The sequence below is a fragment of the Chanos chanos genome, chromosome 10 (genome assembly GCF_902362185.1).
Source record: "Chanos chanos chromosome 10, fChaCha1.1, whole genome shotgun sequence".
NCBI lineage: Eukaryota > Metazoa > Chordata > Actinopteri > Gonorynchiformes > Chanidae > Chanos > Chanos chanos.
In genome coordinates, this window is record NC_044504.1 from 25,481,516 (window position 1) to 25,498,155 (window position 16,640).

The 16,640-nt window shown below is 39.3% G+C and overlaps 1 protein-coding gene across 1 annotated transcript in view; it reads left to right on the top strand.

Annotated features, from left to right (window-relative positions):
• Nucleotides 1–9,729: 9,729 nt before the first annotated feature.
• The window catches only part of dpp10 (dipeptidyl peptidase like 10), a 77,988-nt gene continuing 71,077 nt past the window's right edge, over nucleotides 9,730–16,640 (top strand). The window contains exon 1 of the mRNA XM_030786430.1: nucleotides 9,730–9,789. Within this exon, the coding sequence (XP_030642290.1) occupies nucleotides 9,730–9,789 (60 nt within the window). The remainder of the gene's footprint in view (nucleotides 9,790–16,640) is intronic.

Genomic DNA, 16,640 nt, shown 5'->3' on the forward strand with positions numbered 1-16,640 from the left:
ACTGGCCAACCGTGAACCACGACGTGAATGAAGGAGCTTTACTGGCTTTCTCAGAGCCACGGGCGCCCATGCCAGTATATAATAAGTCTATATGCCTGTCCTGCCTCTCACCCTATTGATGGTACATTAAAATGGCATGACTTATTGTCTGCCTCAGCTCTAGTGCAAGAGTCCGCTGATGTAAACCAGCGTGTGAGTGACGTGACCTCTGAGGATACTCCTCCCATATAAATAAGGTAGAAATCATTGGTATGCATTCACAATGTGTCTTTGAGTCAAATGTATGTGATACAGGTAAAATAAGGATCTCTGAGAAGTGGTGATGCATAATGTGGATCACTCTGGAAAGCTGGGCTGGGCTGGCTTGAGCTGAGCTGTCTTTGTGACTGTGCAGTATTCCCATTAACATTTATTAACCTACACAACCTAATAAGCATTTAATTACGAACGTTAAAACCCTCTGAATGGCTGAAATATTCTTAATTTTGTTTGGGGATTAAGGTCGGGAGAGGAATGTGTATTATTGAAGATGACATTGTCAGTTTTGCCATTTTAATGCTATTTATTAATTCCAGCTCTGCCAAACTGTATCTATTACCAAGTAAATTGTACTGTCTAACTGTGTGTTGTTTATCTTTTATTGCTTGCTCATTGTAGTTATTGCTTTAATTTCATTTTCCTCATGTTAAGCTGTCATGTCACTGCTGTTGATGATAGTACTGTGCAAATGTATTTCAGCAGAACAGAATAAAATGCCTTGAAGTTGAGAACAAGTAAGGCAGAGAAATGAAAATCAGTCTTTATGTGATTGCAAGTAATATGATTTTTTTTTTTTTAAATCACAGACCTCTTCTTCTGAAATAATCAGATGTCCTCCACATGTCTTCAGCAATGCCACAGTGATTTTTCCAACAGTGTCACTACTTTGGCCTTACATTCAATATGCCTCAGGCTTTAAAGATTCAAAAAATAATAGAGCGAGAAACACCTAAAGATCTCTATGAGAACAAAGGTGCATAAAAAAAAAGGTTAGTGCGAAATTGCTGTAGAGGAGAAACTTGATTCAACAATGTGTCTTCAAGAAGATTCTGTTTTAATGAAAATTAGCATTTAGATCAGAAACTATTCACAGTGTAGGCTTTCATGCCTTAAGACAGAAGTTTTTCTTTGTCTTGAGTTCTTTGAAACAGGACAAACATCAGTATGGTATGTCAGTTATGATGTGAAATACCATTGTATTTTTGGTATGTTAAATTCTTATGAAGTACAGCCTGTATTTTAATGATGTGAGCTCTAGCTTTAAGGGAAATTTGACTTTGCTCTGTTGCTGCAGGTTTCTCTGTCTCTCTTTGCCTCCCCTCTCTCTCTCTCTCTCTCTCTCTCTCTCTCTCTGTCTCTCTCTCTGTCTCTCTGAGTCTCTCTCTCTCTTTCTTTGTCTAATGACACATACTAATTGCTTTTAAATGGCAGCTCCCTCATTTCAGTTCTATTATATCCATCAGACCATGAAAGAAGATTTCTGCACACAAACCAGTCAAAGGTACGAACCTCCGCTGCCAGATAGAGCTGCAGTTTTACTGTACCAAAGGCAATGAGCCCCAAGAGACAACTTCCAGCAAATGTCTTTCAGCCAAATTATGTACTGAGTTACAAACAGGAATAATCTCTCTCCATTTTGAGAGGTTATAGACACCAAGATACAGGAATGGGGAGGCAATGGTGGGATACTCACTCACACTGCAGTGATGCAACACACTGTCTGATTCTATGTTTTGATCTTATTCCCTGTGGAATAGGATCCAAAGCACTGATTTTTTGGCAAGAAACACAATAGCAGAGGCAGCTTCATCCCCTCACTGGTAACACTAATATTGTTTTTCTCAACTGTTCACACAATTCTAGAAACAACACAGCATTTTCTCAAAACTGTGAACACAATACCTGGAACTATTTGATCAATCTGTAAATGTTCACAATATCAGGACAAAGTCACACATTGGCTGGAACACCTTATACGCAACACTGACAATCAAATAAGTGAGTGAGAGTGTAAACAAATGCAGTTTCAGCAGTAGATTACTCTGCAGCTATACTCCTCTAAAAAGAACAGAAGAGATGAGCAGTAAAACTCATGTACTTTGTCTTGCTTACAGTTTTTTGAGGATTGTTGTGATGTAAATCTCCATAAACAAGGAAAATCCAAAAAGATTCAAGATTAAAAAAAAAAAAACCCACAGAGAAACCCTGATTTCTTAACACAAGTGTTTCTCCAGCATGGAAAATGATAGGCTTTACCCCTATACTCGCACTGCTCTTCCTGAAGACCTGATAAAAAAAAACAAAACACTGGCTTGTTGTGAAATGGAGGAGTTAATGAAGCTCTCTTAGCATGCTAAACAGACAGGATATTGTGGCAGTTAGAAGCTGAATTTCATTTGAGATTCACAGAACACAAGGCATTGCTGCAGATGATTTCAGATTACTGTACAGAAAAGCTATTGTATGTGGTGGTGGTGTGAGGTCTATTTCTGTAGTCTCGCCTGTAGCTGTAACATAACAGTGTACTCTTATTTCTGAAAGTCTGGTTGACTGGAGATGCTCTAACACAATGCTAAACTTTGGTGACTGTACAACAACTCCTAACAGCTGCTCCATGTTCAGTTGTCTGGGTTTGACTCATGTAAATATTTAAACCATCCTTTCTCTCTCTCTCTCTCTCTCTCTCTCTCTCTCTCTCTTTTAAGGACTCTGTTCTTCTTCCACAATTATGAATCCCCCTGTGATTCTTTCCACTCACACTTAAGCTTGGACAGCCAAATATGAACTTAATCGGATTGGCTTTGTGTTTGCGAAGTTTGATAACCCTGATTTGTTTAAAAGTGCCTGTTACTTCATTCTATTATTGCTGAATGCATAATTTATTAACCGTACGTTAATTAATTTATTGACTGTGTGTGGATGATTTTTATGCCATACATGGTCAATAAATTTGTTCTGATGTAGCTGCAGTGGGTGTTTCTTTCTGTGTGGTATTTTTTAACGTTTCTGTGTATGTATTTACTTGAAGACTGTCATTTTTGTTTCTGATATCACATGAAGAATTCCTCTAACAGTAAAAGGGTAAAATAGCAGTGACATAGCAGTCCTCACTTTGCTGATCTGGAAAGTCAGGTGAGCTGTATGTAAGGTGACAAAGCCCAGGCGTGTGGACATAATGAGAAGGATCACTAATGCTCTGTATTACTGTTTAATGGAGATGAGAAACCAAAACAAATGAGCTAGTCTGTTCTTGGCTGCTGTGATAACCCAGCCTCATTAATCTGGCTGCAGGACAGCAATGACTTTAGACTTAAAACAGAGACGTGTGTGTGTATGTGTGTGTGTGTGTGTGGTGTGTGTGTGCGTGTGTGTGTGTGTGTGTGTGTGTGTATGTGTGTGTGTGTGTGACTTTATCCACGCTGAAAACTTCAGCCAAACAAAGACACACATGGAAATGACATCATTGTAATGTGTTTTGGAATAAAAGAGCATATGTCCAGTGTGACTGGTGAGATGCGGTCCTCTCCACCCAGTGCCCTTTGGATAAGCAGTGTAATTATAGAGTGTCTGCACAATGCCAGCAGAGAACCAATAGGAGCCCATTTTAGTCTCATTTAATGTATTTATCCTGAATAAATGTCGGCCTGAAAAATCATCCTACCTGATTCTGCCACGACTGGTGTTACGAAGATCATCTACCTGGGGCATTCATCTGGTTCTGTTTTTAACTTCTGAATTTTAGAGCACATTGCTGAAACATTAAGCCAAAGCCAAGATATAGTGCAATGGCAAGGCTATCATGTCCACCCAGGCCGTAATGGGGGTGTGTGTATATTTGACAGTGTTTCTGAAACTGGTCCAGGATGTGCTTAATGATATGTAGTGGGATCAGCAGTAACAGCAAATATGTAAATCATTGAGAAATCTTTATCTTGTTCTTGATCATCTTTTAAGCATTTGCTTTTTAAAAATCTGTTAAATCTTTCATCATCTCTTTCTCCCAAAGCTCTTCTCGTGCTGAATATATGCGAACACTGATTTTTTTTTTTAGAGCAAATTTTTCCTTGAGCTGTAAAGATTTGATCTCAGACTTCTTTCACATTCATTAACACCTTCAGTACTGTACCGATGGTTGTTACTGTTACTGGCAAGAGGGTGGTGCTTTTGAGTGGTTTCTGGTGACTCTGGATTGTATAATCACTCCAACAACAGAAATCATTACTGTTACTGAAATCAGTCCCACAGTTGATTTAACACTGATGTGTTTACTGTACATCCAAGACTCACTGACGTTTTAATGTGGTACCTGTCTAAAGTGCAACCTGTAGAAATGGGGGAAATATCTTTCTCTCTCTCTCTCTCTCTCTCTCTCTCTCTCTCTCTCTTTCTCTCCCTCTGTCTGTGTGTGTGTGTGTGTGTGAGTGCATATTAGAGAGAGAGAGAGTAGGTGGGTCAGTACAGGGCTGTTGTGTGGATATGCTTGACTGGGGGGTAGGATATCTTATTGGGATAATTTATCAGTCTGCCAGCCTGAGCTATAGGGCTGTCATCACCTTGTCTACTAACCATGCCTAACTCTCAATAAATAATGAGGGGACTCCATGTCGTCTCTGATAACTCAGAGATTGCCTGAGTTTCCAAGGCTTTTCACTGAAATTACCAATCCTATTCTAGCTACTGATCTAGATCTGCTATCTAGACATGGAAGCCCAAGTATCACGCAATGTGAACGAATGTGAATTGTAAATAACCGTTGACAGTTGACATTTATGCATGGTACTCTCATGTGGCTATGCCTGTTTTCAGTGCTCTCTGGTTCAGCAACCAATCAAAAACCAGGCAGTTTGTGAAAGAGGGGTGATCTTGTGTCAGCTTGTGGCCTTTTTTTTGTATAATTTGTCCAGAAATCCTGAGGGAGGCCAAAGAGAAGTACAAACAATAAATGCTACTGTAATATAAATATTCATCTCATCAGAAAGGATTAGCTGTTGCAGACTTTTCCAGGAGAATAATACAGTCAGTTAGCACCAGCAGAGGGCAAATCCTAGCCATTTTGCTCCGGGGCCTGTTTCGGACTTAACAGGTCTACATTAGTGCTGAACCTTCATTTGTCACTCTCCACCATTCTACATCTCTCCAGGGAAATCCTGAAAAAAAAAACCCTGCCTATTAGTGAAATTCATCAGGTGGTTAAAGCTTGGTGGTCTCCACTAAAGCTGCACTAAGCCAAGGCAATAATTGAACAATACTGACAGTGTGAAATGCAAAAAATTGTAGTTTCCGCTCTCCAAGCTGGAACACGATTATTAAACAGACAATATAGATGCTTGTAAGCTGTTTTTTTAAAATTTCATCTCTAAAAAGTCAGTTGCTGAAAATAAGCAATTATGCCTGTTGAGGAATGACAAAATTTGTGCACAATGTTAATTTTAAGTCTGAATATTTTGTTTTGTGACTAGATTCTTGGGTCAAATGTGAGGATATTTGTTTGTGTTTCTATATATGTTCCATATATGTACGTTTGTATGTGTGCATACCTGTTAGTATCCCCTCAGATGCATGTTTTCACTGTTGAATGTACATACATGTGTGTGTGGCTGTGCTATGCTTCAAAGTGCTACTCATATGAATTATGTAGGTTTTGGCAGATGAACAGTGACAGTTGAGAAATGATACACTAGTGAACTGCAGCAGTGAAATATGAGTTTCATGCTCTCTCTCTCTCACTCTCTCTCTCTCTTTCTCTCTCTGTCTATCTCTCCCCCTCTATCTCTCTCCCCGTAACACACACACACACACACACACACACACCACCCTTGGAAAGATAGACCTATGACCATACTCCAGAGTGTCTTCTTTAATGGATAATTGGCTGGATATTTGTTTTACAACACTTTGACAGGACTATGACCAAAGATCAGTCACCAGTTCTTCCTCCCTGATATTGTTCTGACATAAGTTTTCTCTGCCTTGTTTGGCCTTGGCTTGTTTTCTGCTGTCCAAGGTACTGATCTCAATAGAGCTGTCTGAGGTTTGTATTGTGGTGGAGCTGCTCTCTATGGTGCTGAAGTTGTAGGCGGCCATATAATGGCTGCTTTAATGAAGCCAGGCTGATATTTTTAACATTGTGGCAGTCTGACAAACATTTCTTGTTGGTGTGGCATCATGTGAGTGTATTGCACATATGCAGAGATAATAATTCCAGAATTTGTTCCATATGAATATGCCCTACTTATGCCACATAATATGAACGATGGTTTATGTTCATGAAGTGTCACATTTGGAACAGTACTGGTATGAGATTCTTGACTAAAAATGAAATATTCATGGCTTAAGCCTGAATTGGCTGTTATTGTCATGATATCATTCAAAGCACACAATAGTTTTATCCTCATGTGTTAAAACCGTTCAGCCTTTCCAAAAAACAAAAAGCTAAAACTGCTCAGCAACAAATTTGCTGATCCTCATAATGTGATTAATTATTCAGGAGTTTGTTGATCAAGAGGCTCTTGTATCAGCCTGTGACAGATTCAGGTTTCCATTAAATAAGAGTAGTAAGCTTTTTAAAGTGTTATGTTCAATGTTTTGTGTGTGTGTGTGTGTGTGTGTGTGTGTGTACATACAGTCATCATCCAGCATTGGCACAAGAAAGTGATATCCAGACCCAGTTTATTTATGGACTAATGTTCATCAGTAATAATGATACCTTATGTCATCATATGAGAACACATATGGGGGTGATGTATATTAATTCTCCATAAAAATGCTATGTTCTGAAAAGTGAAATTCTTCACAGGGTCTGAGTCCTCCATGTATAAATTGTCTTTGGCTGTATTTGGGGAAACAAAATTCTCTTTTTGAAAGCTATGTTTAGGTGTTTGGGATTTTTAGGGGACAGGGGAATTACAGTTCAGTCCATCAGAAGTGACAGAACCAGTCACTCAGGCTACACTAGTGGAGCAACAGAAAAAGAAATCAATTCCATTCAGTTTATTGATTCAAAATAACATGAACTGTCTCAATGAGCATACAAGCTTAAAGGATCGACATTTTACTGGTAATGGTAAGTTTAATGGTAAACTTCTGGCAGGCTGAGGTCAGGGGCAGTTGTCTGAGATACAGAGATAGGCAATAGCTCTTTAGCTAATCCACAGTGCTCCCTGTATGTCTGCCTAGAGTTGGGCTACTTTATTAATCCCTTACTGCCTCAGGGTGAAAGCTGCACTCTGGAGCCAACAGAGCTGAATAGAGCTAAGAATGAATAAAAACAGATAAAAGACAGGATATGCATCACTTGCTGGATGCAGTGCACAACCAGAAAATGCAAGACAAATGCAAACATGTGAACATATGGACATGTGAACATGTGAACACGAGAAGTATAAGCATACAGATATGAACACATTAGTGCATTCATATATGAGTTCTAAGCACATGATTTCAATAATACAAGGACATACTCTAAGGATATGTAAATGCATACAAAAATAAACAGAGGATTACATGACCCCATAGATAAACTGAAAATGAAACAAAAAGACCAAAAAGCCACACGGGGTGGTGGTTTCCTGATGATACACACAAACACCAGGCACTTTTTCTCATTTTCCATAATGTTTCTGAAAATATTTCACGTTTCGTTGTGATTAATGATTGATAGTACTACAGGGGCATTGATGATTTACATATTTCTTTCCATAGTTCAGTCTTTCACTATTGATGGAGCCTCTGCCTCCGCCCCCCCCCCCAGCCCAAAATGCACCACAGCATCATAAAACAGAATACACAAGGTTTCAGCCTCATCAGGTTGGAGTTCCTTTACTGTCTGTTTCCATGACAATTCCTCTTACAACATCCGCAGCAAAATAATAAAAGAAAAAAAAAATACAATAAACATACAAACAGGTAATAGTCATCTATGGCAGTTTATTCAAAACAAAATGATTTATATTTCTTCAGTGATGACAGAATATGCCTGTGTGATTTTGCAGTATGTCAGTAGAAACTCTGCAGTCAGAGCTGAGCTGAGAAGAGCCTGGAGACTCACCCTAATACTGCCACAAGTTTTCAGTTAACACGCATACAGCTCTTACAGGGATAATCACACAGCACTGATTCTGCCTGGTGTGTGAGTATGTGTGTGTGTGTGTGTGTGTGTGTGTGTCTGTTTTAGATATGGATGAGTGAGAGATTTGTTAGTATATGTGAGAGTGTATGAGTGTGAGACTATAGGAGTTTATATGTAGGCTAAAATGTAAAGAACCTCAAACCTCAAGAGGGAAACTATGAGACAAAAACAGACACATGGAAACCACAGCCCTCACCCCTCCCCCTAAACACACACACACACACACATACACACACACGTGCACACACATACGCACATATATCCACACACAAACACATTAAGCACACTGAGCTCACTGTGAAAAGAGAGGATTATTTTAGCGGTGTGAAAACGCTCTGTTTGTCTGTGGACATAAAACTGTAATGCCTCCGGTCCCCTGGGACTGGTTGATTGTATAATTGCTCTTGTGGCCGAGCCAAGTAAATAACTCTTGAGGCTTAACCAAGCTAACTGGCTAATCATATGACCACAAGCCTTATGATTCATGACCAGATCGTTGTGGTAATGGGAGCATGGTGTTGACCTTCTTACAAATCGAGATATCATTCACATCTTGAGACATCTTCAGACAATTAATGCTGAAAACTTGAGACATGCACATCGCTAAGGATGTCTCAAGACATTTTGGCAGGATGTTTTGAGACACAGCTTGTGGCAGGGCTCAGAACAGCCCATTTAAAGGGACTGTGGTAGTTAGCAGCACTGTCATAATCAAACCATACTTCAAAAACAGCTTTCATCCTACCCTGTTGTAATAATATTTCTCACCACTGAGGTTTCTGATCATTTATGTTCTAGTGTATTCTACTTTGAGAAGTATTCTTCCAGTTTTAAAATAAACATTGGTTCAACACGCTGAAACTGAAGACTGAGGGCTGCTTGGTCAGTTAAAAGCTTGACCCTTTGTTGTTCTGATGGGAAACATATTGGCCATAACACACTGAGGGCTGAGGGCTGCTTGGTCAGTTAAAAGCTTGCTGCTTGATCAGTTAAAAGCTTGAACCTTTGTTATTCTGATGGGAAACGTATTAGCCATAACACACCAGGCACCTGTAAAATATATAGTCCATAAATCTGTAATATGACTGCCCAGAAACATGAGGCCAACGACAGTAAGCTCATTCAGATGAGGTTATTGTATTTGATTGTGATCAGTTTAGGATCGTTTTACATTATTCAAAGTATTTTATTTGCGCATAGAATCGTAGTATTAGTCTGATAGTAGTATTTCTTAAAGAATAGTGATCTTTGTGGTGAAAATGAGGAAATAATACACAGGATGAAGACACGGAGACAGAGACAAGCTGTCAGAGAGAGAGAGAGAGCGAGAGAGAGAGAGAGAGAGAGAGAGAGAGAGTAGATTTTCAGCAATAGATGTTACACACGTACCACTCCCGCTACACGCACCATCCACATAGAAAAGCACACAAAGGACCCGATTTTTTGCTTTGAGGAACGCACGAGCCTCTGGAGTGGATTATCACTGACCGCAGCCCATAGTTTAACCCTACTCAACCATATCCTGCTTTTGGATCGGGACCCGGTCACGTACAGCTTGAAACATGAATCAAACTGCCACTGTCTCTCATCAAGTGAAATGCCAGCCTTCCAAGACTATCAAGGTATGGCTGTTTTATTGTTATCTTGATTTTCTTTTTCTTAAAACGGTTCTTTTAAATGTTGTTCTGTCGAATTTCGTGTCTTTCATGTTGGGTTTTCAAGAGTGAGGCGACAGCAACATGCTGTCGAAAAGTTGCCAGATTATGATGAATAGTTTTTCCCTTTTGAGACCAGAGGAGTACCTTCGTGCATGTTTTAGCTGTGTTTAACCAATTCTGTGGCGTGCATTTTTCAGCATGTTTCACCGTAATTTGTTTATATCAATAGCCTGTTCGATGTGTAGAGCGCTTAAACATAATCAAAAGCACATTTCACCTGGGCCGTCCCTCTTGTGGACGGGTGTAGTGATGGGTTTCGGATGAGAACCAGCCAGTGTTGGTTTTAAGGTTTGGTATATTGTATCAGTCATAAACCATAAGCCACAGAGAAAGCGACACTGCACACGATGCAACAGTATGTGGTTGGGCATTCAAGGCACGTCGAATGCGGAGAATTTCCCAACAGATACTGCTCTATTGAAACAGCGAACAATGCGCATACAATCTAGACCTTTACTGATCTGAGAAGTGATGTTACGCCTAGTAGGTGGCAATATGAAAACTTCATATAGTTAAACTGAATTCTGCAGTGGCTCTAATAAAAACTGTTTGTTTGTAAATGTTTTTGCAGACGTTTCTTGTTTTTTTCCGTATCGTATTATCTTCAGTATCGAATACGAATAATTCGACGCTTGTTCTGTGATACACTGTAGTAGTTTGATGACTACTTGACAACGTAATTTATTAATATGTTACATAATCATATGTGATGATGGTCGGGTTGAGGGTGAGCAATGAGAAGCGCTTTACTGTACACTACTGCAGAGTCGGTGGTAATTCATGAGGGAAAGACTATTCCCTCCCCCGCTTGTTTTGACATAGCCTCTCTTAACGGTTTTCAAACTGTAGGCTAGTCATGTCGAAGTCAGAAAAGAGAGTACAGAGAGATATAATTTCATTGTTGGATGAAAAAATCATTTTTTTCCTCTTCTTTAATACTCATAACATCACCATGTCTTTCTTTCTTTCTTTCTTTCTTTGCTGGGATTGATTATTAAATCTTACATCATCATAAAACAAACAAAAGCAAAAACCAAAAGTAAAATAAAAACATGTCTCCTTCACCTGGATGTCACTGATGGTGATGAGCTGATTCTGCCTCTCTGTATCACTTGTATCTTCAGTGACCATTTGGGTCTCATTGGTCTGTCTTTTCTTGGTTCTTGGAGAAAAGCTTGAGCCTCTGGACTCTCTGCTGTCATTTCTGTTTGCTGATAAAAGACAGATTCACCCGTTTTTAAAATTCTATTGCCATTTGTTTGCCTTTAAACAACTCAGTGGACGGGGATTTAATGTCTTCCAATGTGTGTAGATAGGATAAAACCTCAGCTTAATATTCTCTGTTGAGTACAGCTGATAAAGCATAAATGTTTAAACAGACCTGTTAAGCCCAGTGTCAAACCCACATCTGTAGAGCTATCTTTTCAGGTAAATACATAATAGCGAAACAATGGAAAATTGGCAAACTGTTCCTTTAACAATGGCTCTTCTCACCAGATCGCTGGACTTTAATTTAGCAGGCAAGTTACAGCCAATACTTCCTCATCAGCAGCCCTGTTAGCAGAGTGGTGGGTGTCCACCTAAAGGACAGGGCTGACGGAGAGGTCAATAAGAGGACCATTCACTGCATTTAAATGGCTCAGGGCATCCATTGGATCTGTCAGCCTGAAGTGTTCTTTCTCTAAGAAAATCAACTGGAGCCAAATTACACCATGTCTACCATTACATATATTGGCATTCATTATGGTTGTGTGTGTTCCCTGATCCACATTTTACAAGAAATGGTAACTTTTAATATTTGTCAATACCTAAGGCTCATTTCAAACCAAACCAAACCAAACCAAACTAGAACCCTTCATACACATAGGATGCACATTTAGTTTCCGCTTTAATACTTAACTCCAAACACATTTATTTATGAATATATATTTATTTATTTACAGTAACCTTTTCACTTTTAAGAAATATTTTAATCTTCATATGCATTTAAAAGCCTAGGAAGGTATAGTATCTAAAGAAATCACAAAATATTGAAGTATCCACAGATATTAGGTAAACGAACAAAACTTCGCTTGTTCTTCAATGAAACAATTTTCAAAGAAACGGTTTTTCTGAGATGAAGCGATAAGAGGATGCAGAAAGATTAAAACAGGATATAAACAGGATTACAAAAAATAAGAGAGTTCTAGATGCGATTTAAGATTGTTGGGAGTGGATTAAAACTAGCAATGTCAGTTGTGGCCCAGAGCAGACACAACAGTCGTGATTTTAGGCATGTTTCATAAGGAATACCATGAGCACTTGTGAGGTGTTTTTGTGTGTCCATGTCTTATGTATGTTCATCAGCCTTGATTAAGAGAGGGATGGTGACATTCCTGTTGTGACTTTATTTTTTTTTTGTATCACACTGGGCCTATCTATGTTGTAAAAGCCTAATGAAAAACATACAGTTCTTCGCATAGCTTTGCATGTTCTCCTTGAGTTTTGCTATCCATATTCAAAATTAAAGCAATTCTTTTTTGGTGTCGGACTTGAAAGGAATACTCCATAAGTCAGTATTGTGGAGAGGTCCTTGCAGGCAGGAAGAAACTAGCGTGAAATGGGCTGAGTGAGAAAGAGGATCTATAGCCGTAATTATTTTTATATCATGGCAGTGGATTTGAAAGAGTGTAATGGGCCATGAGATTCATCCTCGGCTCCTTGTGGGTGTTTTTTGGGTTGGAGATTGTCGACTGTTGGTGGGAGATGAGAGTGCAAAGGCTTGGGTTTTTTTATGGTCGAGAAAGTGTGGTAATTCTCCCAGATGAGAGAATGAACAGATTGGAGCACTGTGGAGATCGTTCCACAGGGGGGAGAGGAGGTGTATTTTAAATGATAGATGCACAAGGGCAGTGGAGGTGTATTTTAAATGGTCTTGCCATAGAATCTGTATCTTTCTAAACAATTCTCCAGAGAGGGGGAGGTAAAAAGGCATGTGGAAACATATATTAAACATTCAGACCAAATGCCAGAAAAAGGATGGATTTTCTGATATATATTGGAAAACAATGTTTAAATGTAATGAGTAGGTTAGGTAATTTTTCTGCCAGAGACGTAACTGTCATTTTAAAATTGATAATTGCCATTTAGTCTTTTAACATTGTGAAATACCACATAACTTACATTCAAATTCATATTTAATTTCCATTGCCAGAATCAGACTATCTACCATAACCTTGTTTTATCCTGTTGAGTGCGGGTTTTACGTTTTGTGTATATGATCAAAAAATGCGCTTAAAAAAAAAAGTCATTTTTCGATTTGCTGTACAGTCTCATATATGGATTCAAGTCTGAGCTTTCTCTTATTAATTTCCCTAGATTGACAGGTAAACTCTGCAGGCTTTTTGGTCCTTAGTAGAAAGTCCAGTGAGGTTTTTCTGCGGCAGATTTGCCGTGGGTGTTTATTGCTTTACCACACAGTCAGTTGGAAGGCAGTGCCCTTGTACAAATGACACTTTTTTTTATTTTTTACATCCAGAGATTTAAGCACACTGATCTGAAACAGGATGCCAGGCTGAGATCCCCCGGTGCGGGGTATCACTGAAGCCTGTGGGGTGATAACCACGCTGTCCCAGCTCTTACAGGGAGTGGGAGGATGTGAGGGGAACACACACTGAGATTCTTTATTACATCTTACACCTCCTTTACCTCTCTACAGCACTGTCACGCTATCTTTGCCCCAGTCCTATTCATTTATTATCTGTGAATGGGAGCAGTCACACTCTTTATCACACGGTACCTGACTAGACACACATACACACACACATACATGCTCACACACAGGCACGCACGTACATACACAACAAAGAAATACCGATAGAATTACAATGGCATCAAATGTGTTGTTGAATGAGATTTCGTTTTTTAAGGTACTTGTGGAACACATTAGTTAAGTGGGTGATTTAACACTTGATACTGGTGAGAGATGCAGTGCTGATTGTCACAGAGTGTAAAAGCCAACGGCAACGTCACCTCAGGACTAATACTTTATGATAATGTAATAAGGCATTGTTAGAAAATCATGTTCATAAGAGAAGAAATTGACATGGAAGATTTCAATGTCATCACATATGTCAGTTAACACATTGGTTAAGACTGAAAAAATACTGACTGCCATATTCTGAGTTGCACTTATGCACATTATGTACATTTACGCAAATTTATGGCATGAAGATACAGTTATGCAAATTATGAAAAGGCTCACATGTTGAATCTGTCAGTGTCAAATGGAGATTATTTCTATCCCCAGATAGATAGATAGATAGATAGATAGATAGATAGATAGATAGACAGATAGATAGATCGATATTTGTGAGAGAGAGACAGAGAGAGTCACATTCTTCCCCTGGTTTGTTCTGTAATTAAGCATTAATACATTAATTTCTGTCACATTCTGTTTGTTTGAAGTATCTGATATGAGTCTAATTGTGCTGATCTGTGCTGAGCCAGAGGCCAGACTGTGACATTCCCTGGCTGTGAAAGTTGACAGTGTTGTAATTATGTGTTCAGAAGGCGGCAGTTTGGTTGGGACTGAAGGCTTGTTGCTATGGTGGGTAAACAGAGGCTGTGATGTATCACCAACAGAATCAAACGTAGAGCTAATGAGTCCAGAATCCTCTTAGACAAAGGCCATTGATTTCTGAGTCATTTTTAAGCATTTTAAAGTGATAGTTCTGTTTTTTTTTTTTTTTTACTAACCGTTTCATCATTATTTTACTTGTGATGGTGAGGGTGTGGATCAGAAAACAAGGGGTAAAATTAAAGAGGAAAACCACATTTCTGAGATATTTTAAGCAAGTCTGTATCAGGTTTAGCATTTCCATTAATTCTAACGGGGTCGGTGTCAACTGTATGTTTTCACATATTCTAGTCTTTTCACACCTAACCTCTGTCAGTGACAGAACTTTTAAAAGTTGATACAAACATTTCAAAAAGGCAGCTAAACACTGGTTGGTTTTAATCTTAAACGTTGACAAATCCTTATGAATTATAGTGAAAACAAACCCAGCTGTCACAGACACATCCTTGTGTGTGTGTGTGTGTGTGTGTGTGTGTGTGTGTGTGTGTGTGAGGATCATGTGAATGCTGTACAATCCCCAGTTTCGTTCATATAATGGTTCCCGAAGGTTCCTATTCAACATGATTTCTTTCTTTCTTTCTTTCTTTCTTTCTTTCTTTCTTTCTTTCTTTCTTTCTTTCTTTCTTTCTTTGGAGTGCTGAAGTGCTGTAGTGAGAATGTTTTGGCCCAATGCAGCCGCTGTAAATTCTTCTTCTTTTTCTTTTTCTTTTTCTTCTTTCCATCAGGAGGCCAAAACAAAAGCACTGGTATCCTGGCCTCACCTTGTGACTGATGAAATCCCTCAGCATGCCCCTTTAACAGGATAAGCTTTACTGCCGTATTGATTAATTTAGTTAATTGATTGTCTGACATTCTTGTCCAATGCTCTTAATCATTTGACTGAATATTGCTGCACAATATTTGAATTGGTGCACAATGGTTCCTCCTTCATGCCACTTTACAGTGAGACTGTGTAGTAACACCGGAGGGTTTCTCAGACAGGCAACTACATACTTCATAGTTCTATGGGCTGATATACATTAAAATGTATGTGGAAAATGAAACAATTTCTTTCAGTGGTGGACTGTCACTGTCTTTGCTTTTCTGGGTTTGGAATCTGAGGACCAGGATTCACTAAGATCAGGATCACGTCTGTAGGATATGTAAGAACAATCCTGCATCCCGCTAACAGAATGTACAGAGACTTCATCAAACCAAGACAGCTTTCTCTGGTGACACTGAAATGCTGACACAGAGACAGTTTTGATTTACCAGTGTAAACTTTACTGACATTTTACCTTCTACTACCACCTGCACTGTTATCGTTATGTTGGAGAGGATGCTGTTTCTGGATGAATGTGCTGAGTGAGAATTATTTTAACATGACAGACTGTCTATAAAATCCACAATTATTGCTCGTACAGTTTAACACAAGCTGACTTGCTACGTACTTGCACTGCACTTTTTTAGGAAAACAATTTGAAAAATAATATGGTACCAGTTGACACGAGCAATTTCTCTCAGACAAATATGAGACCAGTGCACAGTGTCATTAACTTGTGTTTTCTGGCTTAAAAGCCAGAGTCACCATAACGATTTTCACAATGAAACACATGCAAGGACTCAATCAACTCTGGTTATGGCTGAGGGGGGAAAATCCAATTAAACTGAGACCTTGAAACCACTGAGGCATTTAGGTGTCTGTTCCTGTTTTCTGTGTGTTAAACTGGAAAGCACTGCAGTGCGTGATATTTGCAGAGAAGCTGATTTGACACTCTAGACTTATGAGACTTTCTCTGGTACATTGCTCGAAGGCACAATCTGTTGGAAGTGTTACATGGAGGAGTTTCTCCTTTGCTGTTCCTTCTTCTTCTTCTTCTTTTTTTCCCTTTTTTTTCCTTTCCACTCGCCCTCGCTCTGTCTGTTTCTCAAACGTGCGGGGGTTGGGAGAGCTGCAGACTCTTTCTCTCCTTGCTCTGAGACCTTCTCTCTCCTTCTCCTCCACCTCCAATCCTCACCTCTGACTTTGCCCTCTGACCCCCCTCTCTTTAGACACTGTGCACTCAAATAGAAGGGGGGAGAGAGAGATGGAGAGAGAGGGAGAGAGAGATGGAGAGAGAGGGAGAGAGGAGAGTCAAAAACACACATAAATAAATGC